This window comes from Prionailurus bengalensis, chromosome E2, assembly GCF_016509475.1.
Source record: "Prionailurus bengalensis isolate Pbe53 chromosome E2, Fcat_Pben_1.1_paternal_pri, whole genome shotgun sequence".
NCBI lineage: Eukaryota > Metazoa > Chordata > Mammalia > Carnivora > Felidae > Prionailurus > Prionailurus bengalensis.
The window spans coordinates 21,843,904-21,862,344 of NC_057352.1; the positions used below are offsets into that span (position 1 = coordinate 21,843,904).

At 52.4% G+C, this 18,441-nt stretch overlaps 2 protein-coding genes across 2 annotated transcripts in view; both read left to right on the forward strand.

Annotated features, from left to right (window-relative positions):
* Nucleotides 1-3,924, forward strand: part of TSHZ3 (teashirt zinc finger homeobox 3) — a 69,655-nt gene extending 65,731 nt beyond the window's left edge. Inside the window, exon 2 of the mRNA XM_043599118.1 lies at nt 1-3,924. This exon is cut by the window's left edge and continues 908 nt beyond it. Coding sequence (XP_043455053.1) covers nt 1-2,307 — 2,307 coding nt within the window. The 3' untranslated portion in view covers nt 2,308-3,924.
* A 3,213-nt stretch (nt 3,925-7,137) lies between these two features.
* LOC122494159 lies at nt 7,138-18,101 on the forward strand. The gene is made up of 3 exons (XM_043599119.1): nt 7,138-7,267; nt 8,992-9,240; nt 15,827-18,101. The coding sequence occupies exon 3, from the start codon at nt 16,093-16,095 to the stop codon at nt 17,092-17,094; it is 1,002 nt and encodes a 333-aa protein (XP_043455054.1). The 5' UTR covers nt 7,138-7,267; nt 8,992-9,240; nt 15,827-16,092; the 3' UTR covers nt 17,095-18,101.
* The last annotated feature ends 340 nt before the right edge of the window (nt 18,102-18,441 follow it).

The following is an 18,441-nucleotide window of genomic DNA, read 5'->3' on the forward strand; positions in this document are numbered from 1 at the left end:
AAAATCATCCCTGCCGCCCGGAAGAAAGCTTCGCTGGAGCTGGAGCTCCCCAGCTCCCCGGATTCCACGGGCGGGACCCCCAAGGCTGTGATGCCCGACACCAACGACGTGCTTCAGAAGAACTCCAACCCCTACATCACGCCAAATAACCGGTACGGCCACCAGAACGGGGCCAGCTACGCGTGGCACTTTGAAGCCCGGAAGTCCCAGATCCTGAAGTGCATGGAGTGCGGCAGCTCCCACGATACCCTGCAGGAGCTCACCGCCCACATGATGGTCACCGGCCACTTCATCAAGGTCACGAACTCGGCCATGAAGAAGGGCAAGCCCATCATGGAGACGCCCGTCACGCCCACCATCACGACCCTGCTGGACGAGAAGGTGCAGTCCGTGCCCCTGGCCGCCACCACGTTCACATCCCCCGCCAACACCCCCGCCAGCGTCTCCCCGAAGCTGAACGTGGAGGTCAAGAAGGAGGTCGACAAGGACAAGGCGGTCCCCGACGAGAAGCCCAAGGAAAAGGAGAAGCCCTGCGAAGAAGAGGAGAAATACGACATCTCTTCCAAGTACCACTATTTGACTGAAAACGACCTAGAGGAGAGCCCCAAGGGGGGCCTGGATATCCTGAAGTCCCTGGAGAACACCGTGACGTCGGCGATCAACAAGGCGCAGAACGGCACGCCCAGCTGGGGGGGCTACCCCAGCATCCACGCCGCCTACCAGCTCCCCAACATGATGAAGCTGTCCCTGGGCTCGTCGGGGAAGAGCGCGCCCCTGAAACCCATGTTCGGCAACAGCGAGATCGTGTCTCCCACGAAAACCCAGACCCTGGTCTCTCCCCCCAGCAGCCAGACCTCGCCCATGCCCAAGACGAACTTTCACGCCATGGAGGAACTGGTGAAGAAAGTCACCGAGAAGGTTGCCAAAGCGGAGGAGAAGACGAAGGAGCCGGAGGGCAAGCTGTCTCCGCCCAAGCGGGCCACCCCGTCCCCGTGCAGCAGCGAAATCAGCGAGCCCATCAAGATGGAGGCGTCCAGCAGCGACGGGGGCTTCAAAAGCCAGGAGGGCAGCCCCAGCCCCCAGCGGGACGGCTGCAAGGAGGAGAGCCCCCCGGCAGAGCCGGTGGAGAACGGCAAGGAGCTGGCGAAACCCATGAGCAGCGGCCTGAGCAGCAGCACGGCCATCATCACCGACCACCCGCCCGAACAGCCTTTCGTGAACCCGCTGAGTGCCCTCCAGTCGGTCATGAACATCCACCTGGGCAAGGCTGCCAAGCCCTCCCTGCCCGCCCTCGACCCCATGAGCATGCTTTTCAAGATGAGCAACAGCCTGGCCGAGAAGGCGGCCGTGGCCACGCCGCCGCCCCTGCAGTCCAAGAAGGCGGACCACCTCGACCGCTATTTCTACCACGTCAACAACGACCAGCCCATAGACTTGACAAAAGGGAAGAGTGACAAGGGCTGCTCTTTGGGTTCAGTGCTTTTGTCACCCACGTCCACATCCCCGGCAACCTCCTCATCCACGGTGACAACGGCAAAGACATCTGCCGTCGTATCATTCATGTCAAACTCGCCGCTCCGCGAGAATGCCTTGTCAGATATATCCGATATGCTGAAGAACTTGACAGAGAGCCACACGTCAAAGTCCTCCACTCCTTCCAGCATCTCCGAGAAGTCTGACATTGACGGGGCCACTCTGGAGGAGGCCGAGGAGGCGACGCCCGCGCAGAAGAGGAAGGGCCGCCAGTCAAACTGGAACCCCCAGCACCTGCTCATCCTCCAGGCCCAGTTTGCCGCCAGCCTCCGGCAGACCTCCGAGGGGAAGTACATCATGTCCGACCTGAGCCCCCAGGAACGCATGCACATCTCGAGGTTCACCGGGCTCTCCATGACCACCATCAGCCACTGGCTGGCCAACGTGAAATACCAGCTTCGAAGGACAGGTGGAACAAAGTTCCTCAAAAACTTGGACACCGGCCACCCCGTGTTCTTTTGTAATGACTGCGCGTCACAAATCAGGACTCCCTCCACGTACATCAGTCACCTGGAGTCACACCTGGGCTTCCGGCTCCGGGACTTGTCCAAACTGTCCACCGAACAGATTAACAATCAAATAGCACAAACCAAGTCGCCCTCAGAAAAACTGGCGACGTCCTCCCCGGAGGAGGACCTGGGGACCTCCTACCAGTGCAAACTTTGCAATCGGACCTTTGCGAGCAAGCATGCGGTTAAGCTTCACCTTAGCAAAACACACGGGAAATCCCCAGAAGACCACCTTCTGTACGTCTCTGAGTTAGAGAAGCAGTAGCGTTTGCTTTTGATTAAAATGACTGTAATTTGCTTTGAGGGAAACTGTTGCAGGCACCTTAAGGCCCCTCTGTCTTGTTCTTGGCACATGCTCTTATTTTAAGTGCAAAGAAATCACTCTGGGCAGGACTGTTTTGTATAACTGTACAGTGTTTAATAGAGGTGCATAATCAGCTGTTGTTACTGGTAAAATATGAAGGTTAAAACGCAGTGGCAAGTGTTTGGAACTTTGTGTAAATGGGATTGAGTTGTGAGCATCCCCCCGATGCTTCAAGCTGCATGCATTAACAGACAGTTTAATTAAGCATTTATAACGAAATCGGGCACACTTTTTCCACGCGGCTCGAGTGTGCTGGCATTCCTCACCCTTTCATCTTTAGCCCTCTGAGTACTTTGAAGCACTTTTGCATTAATTTGGTTAAAAAAAGAAAAGAAAATAATAATAATGTATGAAGCTCTGTTTTTTAAACTCCTTACCAGCTTAGTTATAATGAATAATATAAACCTCCATTTATGCAGGTCTGCAGGGGTATAACACGCCTTGAAATTTAAAAGAATATTATTTTCACATTGAAACATAGATGTATATATTGTATAGATTTCAGACTCTCTTATGAAAAAATGTGATTGTGGTTAAAAATGACCTTTTTTCCTGCATTTATAGCAACAGTGTTTTATGTACCTGCTATGCTCTGGGCATAAGCCGTGCCTATGTATAGTGTATATTTCTTTTCCTTTTTTTTTTTTTTTTTTTCTAAGGTCTATGGTTTTGTTTTGTTTTTTTTTTTTTTACATGCAAACATTGTAAATTATACAGAAGATACCACAGATAGCATTTATAAAGTATACAGAAACATTATCTGAAAGCAAAGTATGATTGTTTGTTTTCCTATACAGTACATCTATATTGATAGAGGTTCATGTTTAAATTATACATATTTATTAGCATCATGTTATCATTTGTTTTGAGCAGTCTGAATAAACGAGGCCAGGAAATACGTCCATGGCAGGCATCATAAATATTTTGCACATGATTTTTAAAGGTATTTATTAGAAATCAAAGAACGCTCAAAATAAACTCAGTGCTCAAAGGGTTAAGTCTATTTGAAAAGGAGAAAAAAAAAAAAGAAGAAGAAGAACTTGTACTGTATTTCCTAAGCATTGATAAAGCCTTTAAAATGTTTGTACTGTAATACTTTGCTTAAAAGTCATGAGGCATTCCGTGATACAACCTCTTTCACTTACTTACCAGCCCTCTTGGTTGCTATTTCATGTTGTAGGATGCCTTTTTATTTCGATTGGTAACTTTCTGTTTTGTTCTTCCTAATTATTCTCCCAAGATCCCACACTGCAGCTTTATCTTTAGGCTTATGAAAGGTAACCCGTGGTTACCGGCTCTCCAAGTGATTCTGTTCTCCATTTTTGGCAGTTAATTTGCAGAAGTAACTGACAGCTGACACCATATGAGAACCTATGTATAAAATATTGGCATGTAAACAGCACAGACACTGTAACACACTCTGTGCCCTGTTTTGTTGTTGACAATGAACCACCATTATGTGACTCTTCCTATAACCCTTTTTTCTACGGCAGCATTAAAATTGTCTTTTTGCTATAATTTTGTGTTGCGTTCACAATTATGTCTGAAATGTGCTACGACTAACGAGCACATTAAAATTAAATTGTATGCGATCTGTTTATGACTGAGTTGGTTGCTGTGTCTGCCAGGTGCTGGCAGTCGGAAGCTGCCCGTAAATCACGGGAGTTTTAGTGAACTTTGGCGTTTGGAGAGCAGGGAGCCCTCTCTCAGAGGCTGCGTGGACAGAATTCTCCCCGAGAATAAAATGTTAAAGAAAGGAAGACATTTCACATGAGGTTAGCTTCTCTCTGCGAAAGCGATCCGCCAACAGAGCGGTGGAGGGGCTCCAGGTCGACACCTGGTGGTCCGCGTGGGGGCCGGGGGTTTGGTCTCCCCTCTGGACAGTGAGGAGTCAGGGCCCCGAGCCCTGCAGGAGGCAGGTGGGGGAAGGAAGGTCTTTGCAAGACTCAGCGCGGGGCGGTTCCTTCCTGTTGATTCGGGATTTTCGAGTCGCAGCCACAGATAAGGAGGTGTGCAGGGTGGCGGCGAGGAGGGGGGGGGCGGCGACCGAACCCGTACACGGGAGGAGTGGGGAGAGCATTTATATGATAGTCACCAGCTTTTATTAGCCCTGGCAAATCATGCCAACAAAACGCTGGGAACATCATGTAAAATTGTAAAATACCTTTATTACTACATTCAAACTACTCTTGTAGTTATGCAGAATCGGAGCTCCTAACCTAGAATTATACAAATGAGAGATGTGTTACATCCATGTAATGCATAAAACACCTCAACTTAAAAGAAATACTCTTTTATTAAAAATTTAAATGAAACCCTTTCAGAGATGTTCGGCAACACGCCTCCGTCGTTTTCCTGTTCATCCCCACCCCTTTTGTCAAGAGGAGTCCAAAATTTCTGTCTGATCTACTTTCTCTCGGCAGCCCATGTCTCTCCGGGTTTTTAGAGAGAACCTCACTGGAGTTGCAGACGGGTTTTTGGCAAATAGGGAGTGTCTTTCTGGCTGTGCTCGCCACACAATTGGGCTGTGCCTGCGGGCGGGGCACAGAGGGCTTTCCCTTCTGGGTGGCGGGCCCGGCTCCCTCCCCACCTCCTCCTTGGCCTGCCCTCATCCCTTCTGGAGTAGTTGTGCGCCCCGTGGGCCTTTACCTGGGAGGCGTGTGGGGCACAATGCCCGTCTCTGGGGGCCCCCCGCCCCCCCCCCCAGAACCTGGCTCAGGGGACAGCACCCTCCCTCCCGTGCCTTCCACATCTTCACATCCTGGAGCCCAGATTTCCACTCTTGAATTTTTCACAGGTTAAATATAGCATCGGTTTATTAGAATCCAAAGTCCTGCGTCTAACAGATTACACTGACAACACTTCCATCACCACCAGGGTCCATGTGGCTTGAAGGGAGATGGGGTTTGTGCAAGTGAGGGTGCCCCCTCCCCCCCGCCCCCCACCTTAACAGTTTGGGAGAAGAACCTGACATTCTGCCCATCTTCTCTTCACCCCACCGTGGGATTATCTTCAGGACTTTTCACTTTGGGCGTGGGAGTGAGGGTTTAGAGCCAAGGTGGGTACCAGGTGATATCACCCATTTGGCACCTGGGGCTCAGAGCCAGGAAAGGGGCGCTCATAGGAGCGGGGCCCAGAAATTAATGTTACCGCCGGAGGAAACGCAGTTAACTGGGGAGTTCAGGGCTCTACTCAGGATTGCGATTGGCAAAGTGACTGTTCACACCCCCCACCCCCCGAGCCACGCATCCTGGGACGGGGTGGGGGTGGGAGCTGGCTAGGGCCAGTGTTAGTCTCCGATGGCCTCGGAAAGGCAAGGCCAATTTGCTCCGGAGGTCACAACCCCCTCCTGGCCACCGCCCGGAGAAGCCTTCCATTCCCAGCCCAGGATGCCTCTGGTTTTCCGGGGACACAACGGCCAGATGTAAGGCGGCGTTCCGAACCTGAGGTGGCTGTGCGCTGGGTCTCCGGCTGGCGCGGATAGAGGGTGCCAGCGCGGGCACGGCTGGGGCCTCCCGGTCAGGTCTCTAAATGGGCCGTGGGAGGAGGAGGGACGGTGCCAGTGAGGGCGGTTTTAATCACAGGTATGTAGGTGACCCCGACCTCACCCCGCCCAAGCCCGGGCTTGTTGCGGCCCTACTGTATATCTTCCAGCCATCGCATTTACACAGTATCTTAAAATAACATTTGTGATAAATGTGCAATTTAACTAATTTATGGTGCTATGATGTGCTCAGGGCTACATGCAAGATGAAAATCTTAAATGGAGCTTGAACAGCTCACTTCACAACAAGAAATCAATATGCCACATCTTAGCTATTCGCTGCAGTCAACATTTAGCAAAAATATCAGTGATGTATCTTTAAGTTTTAGGCAGCAAGAATTCTATAATTAACCCAAATCGTACAGAGTTAGAGAGAGTTGGGTATGATAAGGACCCAGATCTCCCTGGCATCTCCGTTCTATTTTCATTCTGCAAAAGGAAAAAAAAAAATATATATATATATATATATATATTGATAGCCAGCAAAGAGGCGCTTCTCCCCAGGGTGTTCTGTGCTCAGGTCGAAGCGTGAGCCTCCCCAGCAGAATTCAGGGCTGTGGTCCCCACCACCTCGGAAGGATTTCTTTTCTCAAGTTCAGAGGCTCCGGCTAGGCTAGGCTAGGCTAGGTGGACTGCCCTGCCCCCAACCCCTGACCACCTGCTGTGCCACAGGCCTGGTGACCAAATAAACCCTGAGAAAGAAAAAAAAAAGGCTCTATTCCCTATTACCAGTGCCGGGGAGAGCTGAGCTCCTTGAGAAGCAGATAGAACCCTGAAGCCAGGAGCCTGACCGTGGAGAAGGACAGGCGCTGATAGGAAGCAAGTCTGCATTTCCCAAATCCGGTGTTAAAGCTGTGGTCTCCAGAGATTTCCAAGTCATCTAATAGAGAAAAAAAAAAAAGAAAAAATTAAATGATTTCATTTTTTCAAGTTCGTCTGTGAAGTTCTTTTGAAATTGGAAAATTGCGATGGCATTTTCTTCTGTTGACTATTTAGCACAAAAACAATACACTTCGTATTACAGGAAGCAATCATAAAAATGAAAACACGCGAACCTGGCGCCACTCTTTAATAATAAATACTTTAACTTTAAAATAATAGCTATTATCCTTTTAGCTAATGGAGAAATTACCATTTTTACTCTGCCGGATAGTTATTCTTTTGGTAATAGAAACACTAACCTTTTTTCTCCCTAGGGATTTATTAGTAAGCACGTGTAATCTTTGGCAAAAGGAAACCTGAAAATGCATTTCCCGTGGGACCCCGCGCCCGTCGATGCCTTTCAGCCTGCAGCTGACCTCGGGAGACCTGGAAAAGGTACTCATGCTCGCGTGCCCGTGCATTTCTGGGGTGCGCTGGCCTTTGCAAAATAGGCTATAGTTAGCTTCAGAAACAGTCTCACTCCTTTGGGGAAGGCTTCGGCTCTGTCTCTTAGCATAAAGCTTCTGGGAAGAAAAGCTCCTTTCTGACAAACCCCACCTTCCTGTGCGGTGCGGCAGCCTCGTCGCAGCCGAGGGCTGGACTCCCAGTGTCAGCGCGGGGCAGCGGTCAAACACGGGGTTTTGTTTCCAGGGAGGTGCTGATTTTCCTCGCACTCCGCTGGGTTTCTCCAAGCCCGAGGGAGATGCTGTTGGACTTACAGGCACCATTGTTCTCTCCCCAAGGATTTGACAGGAGGCCACCCCCAGGAGGATTTGAAAGGCAAGCAAACCCTGTAAGGGGTGGGCTCGGACAGTTGCAAGGACATCCCGAAGCACCTTTGATTTGGGACCACGTTCCCTGCCCGGCCGAGACAATGGATTTGGCAGATTGTTGGTCAGTGGCCCGATAGTCCATGATGTCTGGATGATCCCAGACAAACTGACGGTGACTCACACACCAGGCCATGGCTTTGGACATCGGGAGTGACTTAAAGCAAAGTGAGCAGCTTCTGAAGGCTCAGCATTCGGGGGTCCGTGCCCTACCGCTGGTCCAAAGAGTCGGTGTTTTCCAAATTAACCTCCAATGATAGAATATCAAAGGAACGGCTTCTCCACCACCTTTGTATCATGTCAGGTGCTAATATATTCTTAATAAATCATTCCTGATGATAATGATGATGAGCAAGGTGACCTCTTTCCAGAGATTAACATCCACAATTAGCTACTCAGGAATTAGGATACACTGTTATTTACTGTCTCACCCGTGCTGTTGAATAGAGTGGCCACCAGGCACGTGTGACTGACTACTCAAACTTAGATGGAATAAAACCAAACGTTGAGTTCTTCAGTCATACCGGCCACATTTCAAGCACTCAGTAGCCACATAAGGCTTCGTGGTTACACTTTTGGGCAGCGCAGATATGGAACATTCTCATCATCACAGAAAGTTGGTCTGGGCTGCGCTGTTTTTCCTCCGTAAGAGCTCATGGCTTAAGCGTGAAAGTGTGCTTCCAGTCCATGGGCATTTCTAAGAATCCTTGCTTCGCCAACATGGACCCGGGCAACGTTCTCGTGTGCTAATATCCGATCAAAGCCAAGGACACACGTAATTAACCTTGAGCATAAAATTATAAACAGAAGTGCGGGCATCAGTGTATGAAGTTGTTGATCATTCCCCCTGCTGTGGATATTATCTGGGCTGCAAACTCCAAAGCCCAGAGATCTGATGGATGCGGCCATGACCTTGCTCTTGCCCTTAGCTGGCGAGGAATCCAGCAGTCCCTGTGCTAGTCTCTGTGCCCAAGTGGACTTGGATCCTTCTCTGGGGCTTGGAGATTCGGACGTGGCCGTGAGGCTGTCGTGGCTCTTAGCCCCCACACGTGAAGATCGGGAGTCTCGTGACCCCACACAGGCCCTCAGAGCCCCCATGTCCCAAGGCTTCCAACTTCTCTGTGCAGCCCTAGGCGGCAGCAGGAGGGGGTCCATCCCTCTCTGTCTTTAAAAATTTAAATATATAAATAGGACTTTGGAAACGACTTTTAAATTTGGGGGGGGTACGTTTGAAAAATTATTACGTTTCAACGTCTCACTTCCATTATTATTTTTTTTTTTTTCCCACAGCAGGATTCCAGGGACACATTTACGACCGTCATAATTGTGAGTTAGAGATCTCCCAGGCCAAGTGAAATGAAATTACGAGAAACTGAAATCTGTTTTAATTGGAGCATTTATGGAAAAAAAGAAGTCAGACTGGCTGCTTTTTCCTTTATGTGACTCTCCGGTTCATGGCTCTACCTGCGTCCGGAAACCAGGGCTGGTGAAACTTGGGCCGTGACAGAGCAGGGAGGAAAGGAGAGAGAGGAGAATGAGGTAGGTGTGTCAGGAAGGAGTCATTTTCTTAGCTTAAAAAAAAAAAAAAATGGAGGTACAGTCGCCGAGGTTCCGCCTCAGTGACCATGAAACCGAGTCGGCAAAAGCTGAAGGACCCGGCTCCTGAAAGCCTCATCAGGCCTTGTCATCGCTCTAATGAATATCATTTAAATTGCTTTGTATATTGGTGGAGTTTGGATGTCGATTTAATTTGTGCATGTGTTTGAGTTCTTCTGCTTGGCTAGGCTAACAGAGAAGCAGCCGCCTAATGAAAACTGAGTTGGTGACAGTGTGATGTGCTCCAACCCAGTCAAATGGGTTTGAAGGGTTGCAGCGACAGCTCTCAGAAAAGAAGTCGATCTGGCCAGGGAGAGCGAGGGGAGGCTTTCCCGCAGCGTGCGGACCTGCCGGGCGGTGTGGCCCGCTCGGCGTGGCCGTGCTGCGGACCGCAGGCGCGGTCCTCGCTCTTGGCCCGGTGCAAACCGCGGTCCGGGCCCGGGGCACCGCGCCTGTCGAGCCGAGGTCCCGGGAACACCCCCCTTCCCTGTGGGTGAGCGGCACACGGGGGATCGTGCGACCTCTTGAGTGACAGATGTGACTCGGGGCCCCCAGCTGAGAGAACACGGCATCTTCATGTTTGGACGCCCAAAAAAAAGCCAAGGGCTTCTCCCACATTGTTGTCACCCCAGCCATCCGGGGAGGGGAGCAGGCCGGGAATCCTGTGGGGCTTCTGTGTAGATGGGGCCCAGGGAGGAGCTGCGGCCCGCCAGGGTCCCCTGTTCCTGTCGGGAAGGTCAGCCAGGCTTCTGTTTGCAGAAACATTAGAACGACAGGCTGAGCATAAACCCGGTCGCCTGCTTACTCGCCACTCAGTCCCTTATGTCCAAAGGGGCCACGGTCCTGGAAGGAGTTTGGGGTTTGGCTGTCGTGTTTCAGGGACTGTTCCAGTCAGGGACTGGGTCTCAGGACGCAGGGGGCTGCAGCTTTCTCACAGGCTGCTCAACACCCCGGGCCTGAGGGGTGGGGGACGGCGGGAGAGAGCATATGAAAGGAGCCCCCTTCTCCATCTTCTCTCTCTCTTTTAAAAAATTATTTGTTTCGAGAGAGCGAGAGCGAGAGAGAGAGAGAGCACGTGCACACAGCAGGGGAGGGGCAGAGAGAGAAAGACAGAGAGGATCCCAAGCAGACTCCTCGCTGTTGGTGCAGAGCCGACTCCGGGCTTGAACTCATGAACTGTGAGATCACGACCTGAGCTGAAATCACGAGTCAGACGCTTGACCGACTGAGCTCCCCGGGCGCCCCTCCCTCTACCTTCTCTACACTCAACGAGGCCATTGAACAGACTGAACCTGCCTTCAACTGCGACCTCCAACCGTATCTGACCCTCGAGGTCCAGCTTCTTATTACAGTCTTCTCAAATACTGTCAATATTCACGTAATCAACGAGGCAGCCTCATATACCCTGGAAAAAAATGACCACAACAGGGAACGTCCGCGGGGGTCTAGACTGCTCCCTCCGCTGTCTGGATGCCCTCCAGCTCCACCTCTGCATGAGTCTGGTCCACACATGGGGGTGGGGGGTCTCTCAAGGCTGTAAAAGAGCTGGACCCGTTCCTCTCGATCAGAGAGATTCCACTGGAAAGCCAGGCGCTCTCTCTCTCTCTACCATGGAAAGGCAGGGTGAGGACGGAGTGGAGCCGGGAAAGGACATGGGGCCCAGGGCAAGGGCTCGCTGATGGTTCTGGGAGCAGAAGGGGGAGGGTGTCCAGACCTCCAGAGAGTCCTAGCTACCTAGTCTATAGGGGACTTTGACCCCACGGGCCATTTGGTAGTAGGGGTTGGCTTCTCTGAACATGGGGACCCACGGTTTTGTCTGGAGAGGCCCGAGAAGCTTCTGCGTGCCTGAGACGTGAGGCGGGGGCACCGGTAAGGTCTCCTCTGACCCTGCACAGTTCCCAGTGGGACCGAGGCTTCATGTCACGAGGGGCTGGACCATCAGACCAGACAGCAGCCCTCCCACCCTGGCCCAGTACCAGATCTGTGCACGCCCAAGACCCGTGCCGGACTTGAATGAGTTTGGAGCCATGCTGGAGAAAGGAGACAAAACAATAGTGACAAATCAATGTCAAACGTCTGGGTAAGAAAGAGAATGGGCAACAAACAAAGTGGGACCACAAGGCTCAGTCCCTGAAGCTTGAGGGGCCCTGGCCGGGAGCCTATCTTTGGTGAGGCAGGGCTGGGCTGGACCTTGAGGGTCAGATAAGACGAGATTGCACGTAGAGGAGGGCATGGGAGGCCACGGCCCCTCTTTGCGAGAAACCACCAGGAGGCCGGTCGCCCCGCTGCCTTCTGGCTGCGCCTTGAGATGGCAAGACCAATGGCACTGGCCTGTCACATGCTGAGAAGCGCCATCCAGATCATCTGAAATGAAATGTTGCTGGGGCCACAGATGGTGTTGAAACGATTCGGGTGTTTCTCACCTGGGGGTCTTTCTAGGATTTCTTCCACGGTTTCTTGACCGCTCAGGGGTTGTGAGGTGCTTGTGGGCACATGCATTCATTGGCTCCCTGAAGTCCGCGCACAGGCCTTGGTGTGGGTCCCTGTTAGCACATGAGGCTCCCTCCTGATTCCTCCCTGATCTTGTAGCTCCCAGGGCGTCCGTTCCCTTCCAGGTTTGGGGGTCAGGAGCGCTCGTCACGATGCTGTCAGCAAGAAGTCGCTCAGGATTTCAAGCAAGGAGTGGAAGTTTGGCACACATACGTGAAGTCTGGGCATAGTGGGTTCAGTGACTGCTGGATGTAGGTGCTTACGCGATGTCCCAGGAGTCTGTCCCTCCCTCTCTCTCCTCCCTCTCTTTCTCTTTCTCTCTCTCTCTGTCTCTTACTGTCTCTCCCTGTCTCTCTCTCTTTCACTCTCTCTGTTTCTCTCTCTCTCTCTCTCTCTGCCTCTCTCCCTATGTGCTTTTCTTCTCCCTCTCTGTCTCTGTCTCTATATCTGTTTTTCGCTCTCTCTCTGCCTCTCTGTCTCTTTCTCCTCCTCTCTGTCTCTTTGTATCTCCGTCTCTCTGTCTCAGCTTCACGCTTGGGCAGTTTTCCCCTCAAGGTGTGAGCTTCTCATAGGTCCTGCTCAGCGATCTTGAGGGGAAGGAGCTTTCTGTCACAGTGGTGAGAGAGCCAGCACCCTGGGCGGCCAGGGTCGGGCCAATCCCGGACAAGAGCTGTGATTCTGATCCGCGGGGGGGTCACAGATGCACCTCAACTTGCTTCCGGGTCTGAAGCAGCAGACATTCTCTGTCCCAAGCCCCCCTGGATACTTCGGGTTCAGGTTAATGATACAGATGGCTTTCACCCCCAACCCGGCAACCTTTAATGCATTGCCAGTTTCCGAAAACTGGGAGATTTCAAACGGATCCCCCAATGCCGCACCCCCGCCTGACAACAGGTGGCTGCCCGGCTCAGGTGGGGCGTCGGCTCCCTCTGCTTCTCTGTCTGGCCGGCTGGATGAGGAGCTGAGGGCCGGCCATCGCTTTGATCGCTTTGACAGGTGATCCCAGGAAGCACAGGTAGACAGACGCGAGGACAGGGAGCGGTGAGGCGGGAAAGGCGGGGAAGCCAGTTCCAGCTGGATTAAGGAGCAGGCTGCCTACGAACCGGACTGGAGTCCGCTGGAAACCTCTGTGGGACTGTGCTGGGCAGTCCGCGGGTGGTCCCCTCTGGGGGTCAGGCCGATGGGGGTCCTCAGCTCCCCTCTGTCCCTGGCCGAGCGCTACCCCCTGCCCACGAGCTTAGAGACCCAGGGCCTTGCAGTGGGAAGCCTTTGGCAGGTAGACCCAAAGGGACGGGATGGGGGGGGGGGTGTGGACAGCACCCCAGGAGTGGCTGCGGCTGCGCCCAGCCACCCGCGTTCGCGTTGGGCCCCCGCACTCCCGCGGGCATTAATCAGGGGGCTGTCGGGCCCAGGGGGAGGGCTCCCCCATGACGGGGAGTGACTGGGCCAAGATAACACTCCAGGCCAGCCACCGAGCTGCCTCCAGAGCCCAGGCCTCCCTCTCTCCCTCTGCTTTTCCCACTGCCCTGTGCTACGGATCCCGGGGAGACCGGAGCCCTGGATGCCTCACTCATCCGTTTTATTTTATTTAGTTATTTAATTATTTACTTATTTATGTGTTTATTACCCATCTAGTTGCAGAGATAACTTAGGGCTTCTGTACAGCTCATTAATTGCCTCATTGCTGGCTAGAAACGGCGCGATTGGCTGCGAGGGGAGGGAAGTACAATGCGCAGGGGTGGGGGGGGACCCGCAAGAACCAGGAGACACGGGGACCCGGTGAGTGGCTGCAGGGCCCCACCGGCTCCTGGTCCCCACCCCCCCAACCCCCTGCACAGGATGACATCTCGCAGGAAATGGCTCCACACAGGAAGTCCCTCCCACAGGAAGTCCCACCCTCCGCCCAGGGGCATCCCAGGCAGGACTGGCCACCCCGGGCCCCGGGACAGAGCTGCTCAGAGAGCAGCTGGCCTTTCCGCCTTACTGTCTCCTCGCACTTGCTGCTGGGGGTAGCGGCGGGCAGTGGGCGGCGGGGTCGTGAATGCCAAGAGGGGAGGGACGCCTCTCGGAGCTTCAGACATCTTCCATCCTGTCGCCCCCACCCTCCCACCCACTCCCTCCATTTCTCTGTGCGAGCAGATGTGTCCTTCCTCCACAAAAATGCCCTGGCAGAAACTTAGTGTCAGGATCCACATGGGTGATAATAGAATCAAGGTGGGCACTGCAGCCATGAGAACGTGGAGGGGAATTTTCAGTCCCTGTCCCCCCCCCCAGGGTAGCTGAGGGGGCCCCAAGCCACAGCCAGGCGCAGAGGCTACGACTCTCAAAGTCCTCGTGGGGAGTGACCTCGCGTCACCCTTCCCCATGCCACCCGCGCTGCCCCATTCTGCTCACCCAAGAAAGACCTCATGCCAACACTGTAATCAATTAGCCCCGAGGAATGGACAAAAGGGGTCAGGAAATTAATTTCATTTGGGTTTTCTCTCCCGAGGCCCTGCCTGGCAGCCAGCTCTCCCAACACCCACATGTCCCAACTGCTCCGTCCATCAGCTCTTGTCCAACTTAACTATTCATTTTATGTATTTTAATTTGGGCAGAACATTTATTTGGCTTAAATCTCCTTTTCAGGGGTTGGAATGTGCCTTCCACACACAGGCAGAGATGCTCTGCTCGAATTTCGTCAGGAGTTTAGTTTACAAAGATAGTAACTGAGCTATTAAAACCAACAACCCCTTTTAAAGCAAACAGACCATTAAAATATAGGAACAGTTTATGGCATAAATAAAATGGAGGATATAGATTATTTAAAGATAAGATTTTCAAGAAACAGGGATAAAAAAACATTTAAATAATTTCTCCACGATATATTTTTTTTTTTTTACAAAGTGAACTTCAAAATGCAAATGCAAATTAAAAAGAAAAGCACAGAAAGACATTAAAAATCCATCTTCTTAGTGAAGGCATACAAAAAAGGCTTGACTTTTCCTTCTAGATCTGTAGATGATTTCTGAGGGGCGGGGTGCAGGGAACTACTTGAATTCATAAATGGCAGGATTTACCCAGCTTGGGAAGCCACATTGTGGAAAAAGAAGCGAGACATTTGCTTCTAGATCATTCTCTCGAGCCGGCTGACAGATACAATAATTTCGTCCATTAGTCCGATCCATTGTCTTCCTTCGGCACAGAAGTCCTGTACCGCGGAGGTAGATTTCCACTGCTATGCGTATTTTAAGGGTTATTTGGCAACACGAGGAAAGCTAAAAGTAGCCTCTTAATCTAATTAATTGACATTTCTGAATCTTGCTTTCACAACAACACATGGTTTCATGTTCTGGGTTTTAGCACTTGTCAAGCTTTTTTGGAGAATGTTTTGGTCAGAATGACAAGATAATTTGTGGCTGAGGCTCCAAGCTAGAGAAGTGTTTAAGGCTATAATGATTTATTATCATCACAGAATAACAAAATTTACCGAGTGTTTCATCAGAATTTTTGAAATAAGTTTGCCACCATAGGAGAAGCAGCAGGGTGGGGGGGGGGGCTGCGTCTGGAGACGGGGAGGGCTCAGGCTTCATATACAAACCCAGCCATGACTGATTCCTTAACATTTCTCTCTATTAAATTTATCTCGGCGCGTTCCTTGAGAGAGAAACCCCAGAGCATTTCAGGAGGACGAGGGGTGTAGGAGGAGAACCGAGAGAAAAATCAGACCTCTCCCCCCCCCCCCCCCCCGGGCTCTGCAAGCAGGAAACCCGAGTCCCCGACTCCACTCGTAACATATATGTGGCTACAGCCAGCGATGAATTTCTACATTTTGGCACCGGTCAGAGTGAAAGTAGTCGCACTATCTATAGAAACTTCGAGATGGAGAACACTTGGAGTATGCTACTGAAAATGCAAGAAACACATTTTTGAAAGGATGAAATAATATCACTGAGTGACAGTAAATTAACATGCTGACATTTGCAGACTTTCAGAGCATTGCCATAAAAAGAAGTAATACAACATGACTAATTTGGACTTCTTCTTTCTTCCTTCCCAGGGAGAGACAGCCCTGCCCCTCCACGGCCACCCGGCAGGCTGTGCCTACCCGGCACTTCCTCCTCTTTTCCAGGAAACACTTCTTACTTACCATTCCCCTGCGCTCCGGCGTTGACTCTCGGAGACGCCGTGGAGAAGGCGAGCTTGACTTCTGTGCTCAGAAGATGCTCTCTTGAGCGTCAGACAGATGTTCGACGGCTGGCCGAGGGCGCGCACTTCTGGCTACTGGGTGACGGCCTGCTCAGACCCCCCCCCACACACACACACATGCACACACGCACACACACACACCGTGCAGTGCCAGGGCTGGGAGGGTCCTTGCACACCTTTGAACGTCACTGCACAGTTGGGGATGCTGAGGCACAGAGAGGCTCTGAGTTCCCAGGCTGCTTCTCTTTCTCCTTGGCCAAGCATCCAGCCTGGAAGGTCCTTCGAGTGAACACGAGGCATCCGGTCCACCTCCCTGCACGGGAAGTGAGCCTTCCATTATCGGAGCTGGCCCAGGGCTTGGCACACAGAAAGCACCCACTAAACGTTTGCTGCGTTCATGAAAAAAGGCACCACTGTCACAGCCAGCCTTTCCCTTTGCCGGGACACCTGGGAGTCAGCGACAAAAGGCCTGCTCTCACCGGAGCAGGATGTTCCTTTGTTCTGAGAGCTGGGTGTCCCCAGGTGAGCACCGTATCCCTCACAGCTAAAGGGACAGGGTGTCCCCATTCTCACCCAGCCCCTCAGCCTGGCCCATGGGAGACGCTCGGCCAACGTGTTCTCTCTCGTCTCAGGAGACAGAGGCTCGTTATCCTCCCGGAAGAAGGGCTACCTGAAAGTGAACGCATGTTTTTAAAAACCACTGCACTGGGGGGCACCTTGGGAGGGCACACCCAGAGGCCAGCGGGTGCTGAGGCTGAGTCCCGCACGGCCCCAGATCCTGAGTGCACTCAGGAGGAGGGGGCGGCCAACTGCCGAGCCTTTATTAATGTCATCCGTCTGTACTTAGACGAGGTACAAGAGATTACAAGGGCTGAACTGGGTGTGGGCGAGGCTGGTGAGTGTGACCATGACCCGGGCAGAGGCCCAGCCTGGGCAGGACAAGAGAGGAACCCAGGCTGGTGGGTGGGGCGCATGAGTTCTCCACCGGGTCTCAGAATCGGGCGGAGTGCCAGGGCCAAGGAGAAGGGGTCCCCAGCCCCTGAGCTCTGTTCACGAGAGGGTGCAGAGGCTGGGGACCTGAGCCTGCAGGGGACAAAAGTCTGCACCCTCAGCACTTAAAGTGGGAAGTCAGCACAGGGCAGGGCAGAGGATATGCCAAAGACTCATACCTTCAATGCTGTTCTAATTATTAAAAGTCAAATCAGAAGAGTCGTCCCCTCTTTTCCCCCAACTGGGCCCATATCTGTCCGCCTGGAGCTATTTCAGCCACACGGGAGACCTGAGTTCTGGGCTTGGCCCTATTAGGGTTCTCCCAAGGTCCTGGACAGAACAGCGAGCCCAGGCCTGGCTATGTGATGCTTTGAGGGGTCTGGTGGGGTTGGGTGGGGGCCACATGAATGATCACAAAAGAGCTACTTTCCCTCTAAGTTTCCGGCTCCGTGTGCAAACACTGGCCGGTCCTGTCCACGCCCGGAGGGTTTCTGGAGAACGTGGTCTCCTGGTTTTCTTCCTTATTTTGAGCAGAAGCAGAGTGAGCTCAGAAGCCAGAGGCAGGCCCGAGGGCAACCCCAGCGGATATCCTGGGCATCCACTTCTCCTCACCCCTCCTCGGGGCCCCGGGACCGCAGCCCCACGAATCTGGGGGGCAGCCGCCGTCTCCCGCTGTGTGTAGAGGCCGCCACCAGCCCCGGCGAGCACGGCCTGAGGACTCGCGGGCCCCGGGCCGCGTCATGGGCATACTGTTACGAGCTCACATACGTTGAGAGTAACCTTTCAGCAGAACAGTTTGAGTTAAAATAAAGGGATTGAAAAAGAGTACAATGACCAAAAAAATCTATAAAAATGCAATTGCGCTAATATAATTTTATCACTTATTTAAAAATTTAGTCGACCCAAAAGACTACCAAGTGTGAAATTAAGGAACAGCTCCTCACTTTTATGGAAATCACTCTTCCTCACTTGTCTAATAGCCTGATTTTGTCAGATCATTTATTTCCATGGTTTTAAAATGAGCTTGACAGACAGAATTTTATAACACCACTTTACTGCAAATAAGAACATCATTTTCGCTTATTAAAACTGAAGCTTAGAGAAAGCATTAAAATTAACAGTTCACTCCGCTTTAACCTTTCGAATACTGCCGTGACTTTACACCGGAGATCGTGTGCACCGGAGGCCGGCGGTCCCGGGGTCGGTGCTGGAGGTGCGACGGGGCGGACAGCGCAGGCCGGCAGGGGGCTCGCGGAGGACACGCACACCCAACCGGAAATGGTCGTGATGGGGCCCAGAGGAGTCCCCCCAGCGGCCCGGCCATCAGCACCAGCCTCGGGAAGCCCAGCGCAAGGCCCCCCGGGATTCCCGGGGAGGCACTTCCTTTAACGTGGAGCAAGGGGCCTGCTTTTCTACCCAAGAGACTTAAGAAATTAACCGAGGGCTAGGCTCGCAGTCTCCTGCGCTGGTCCTTCC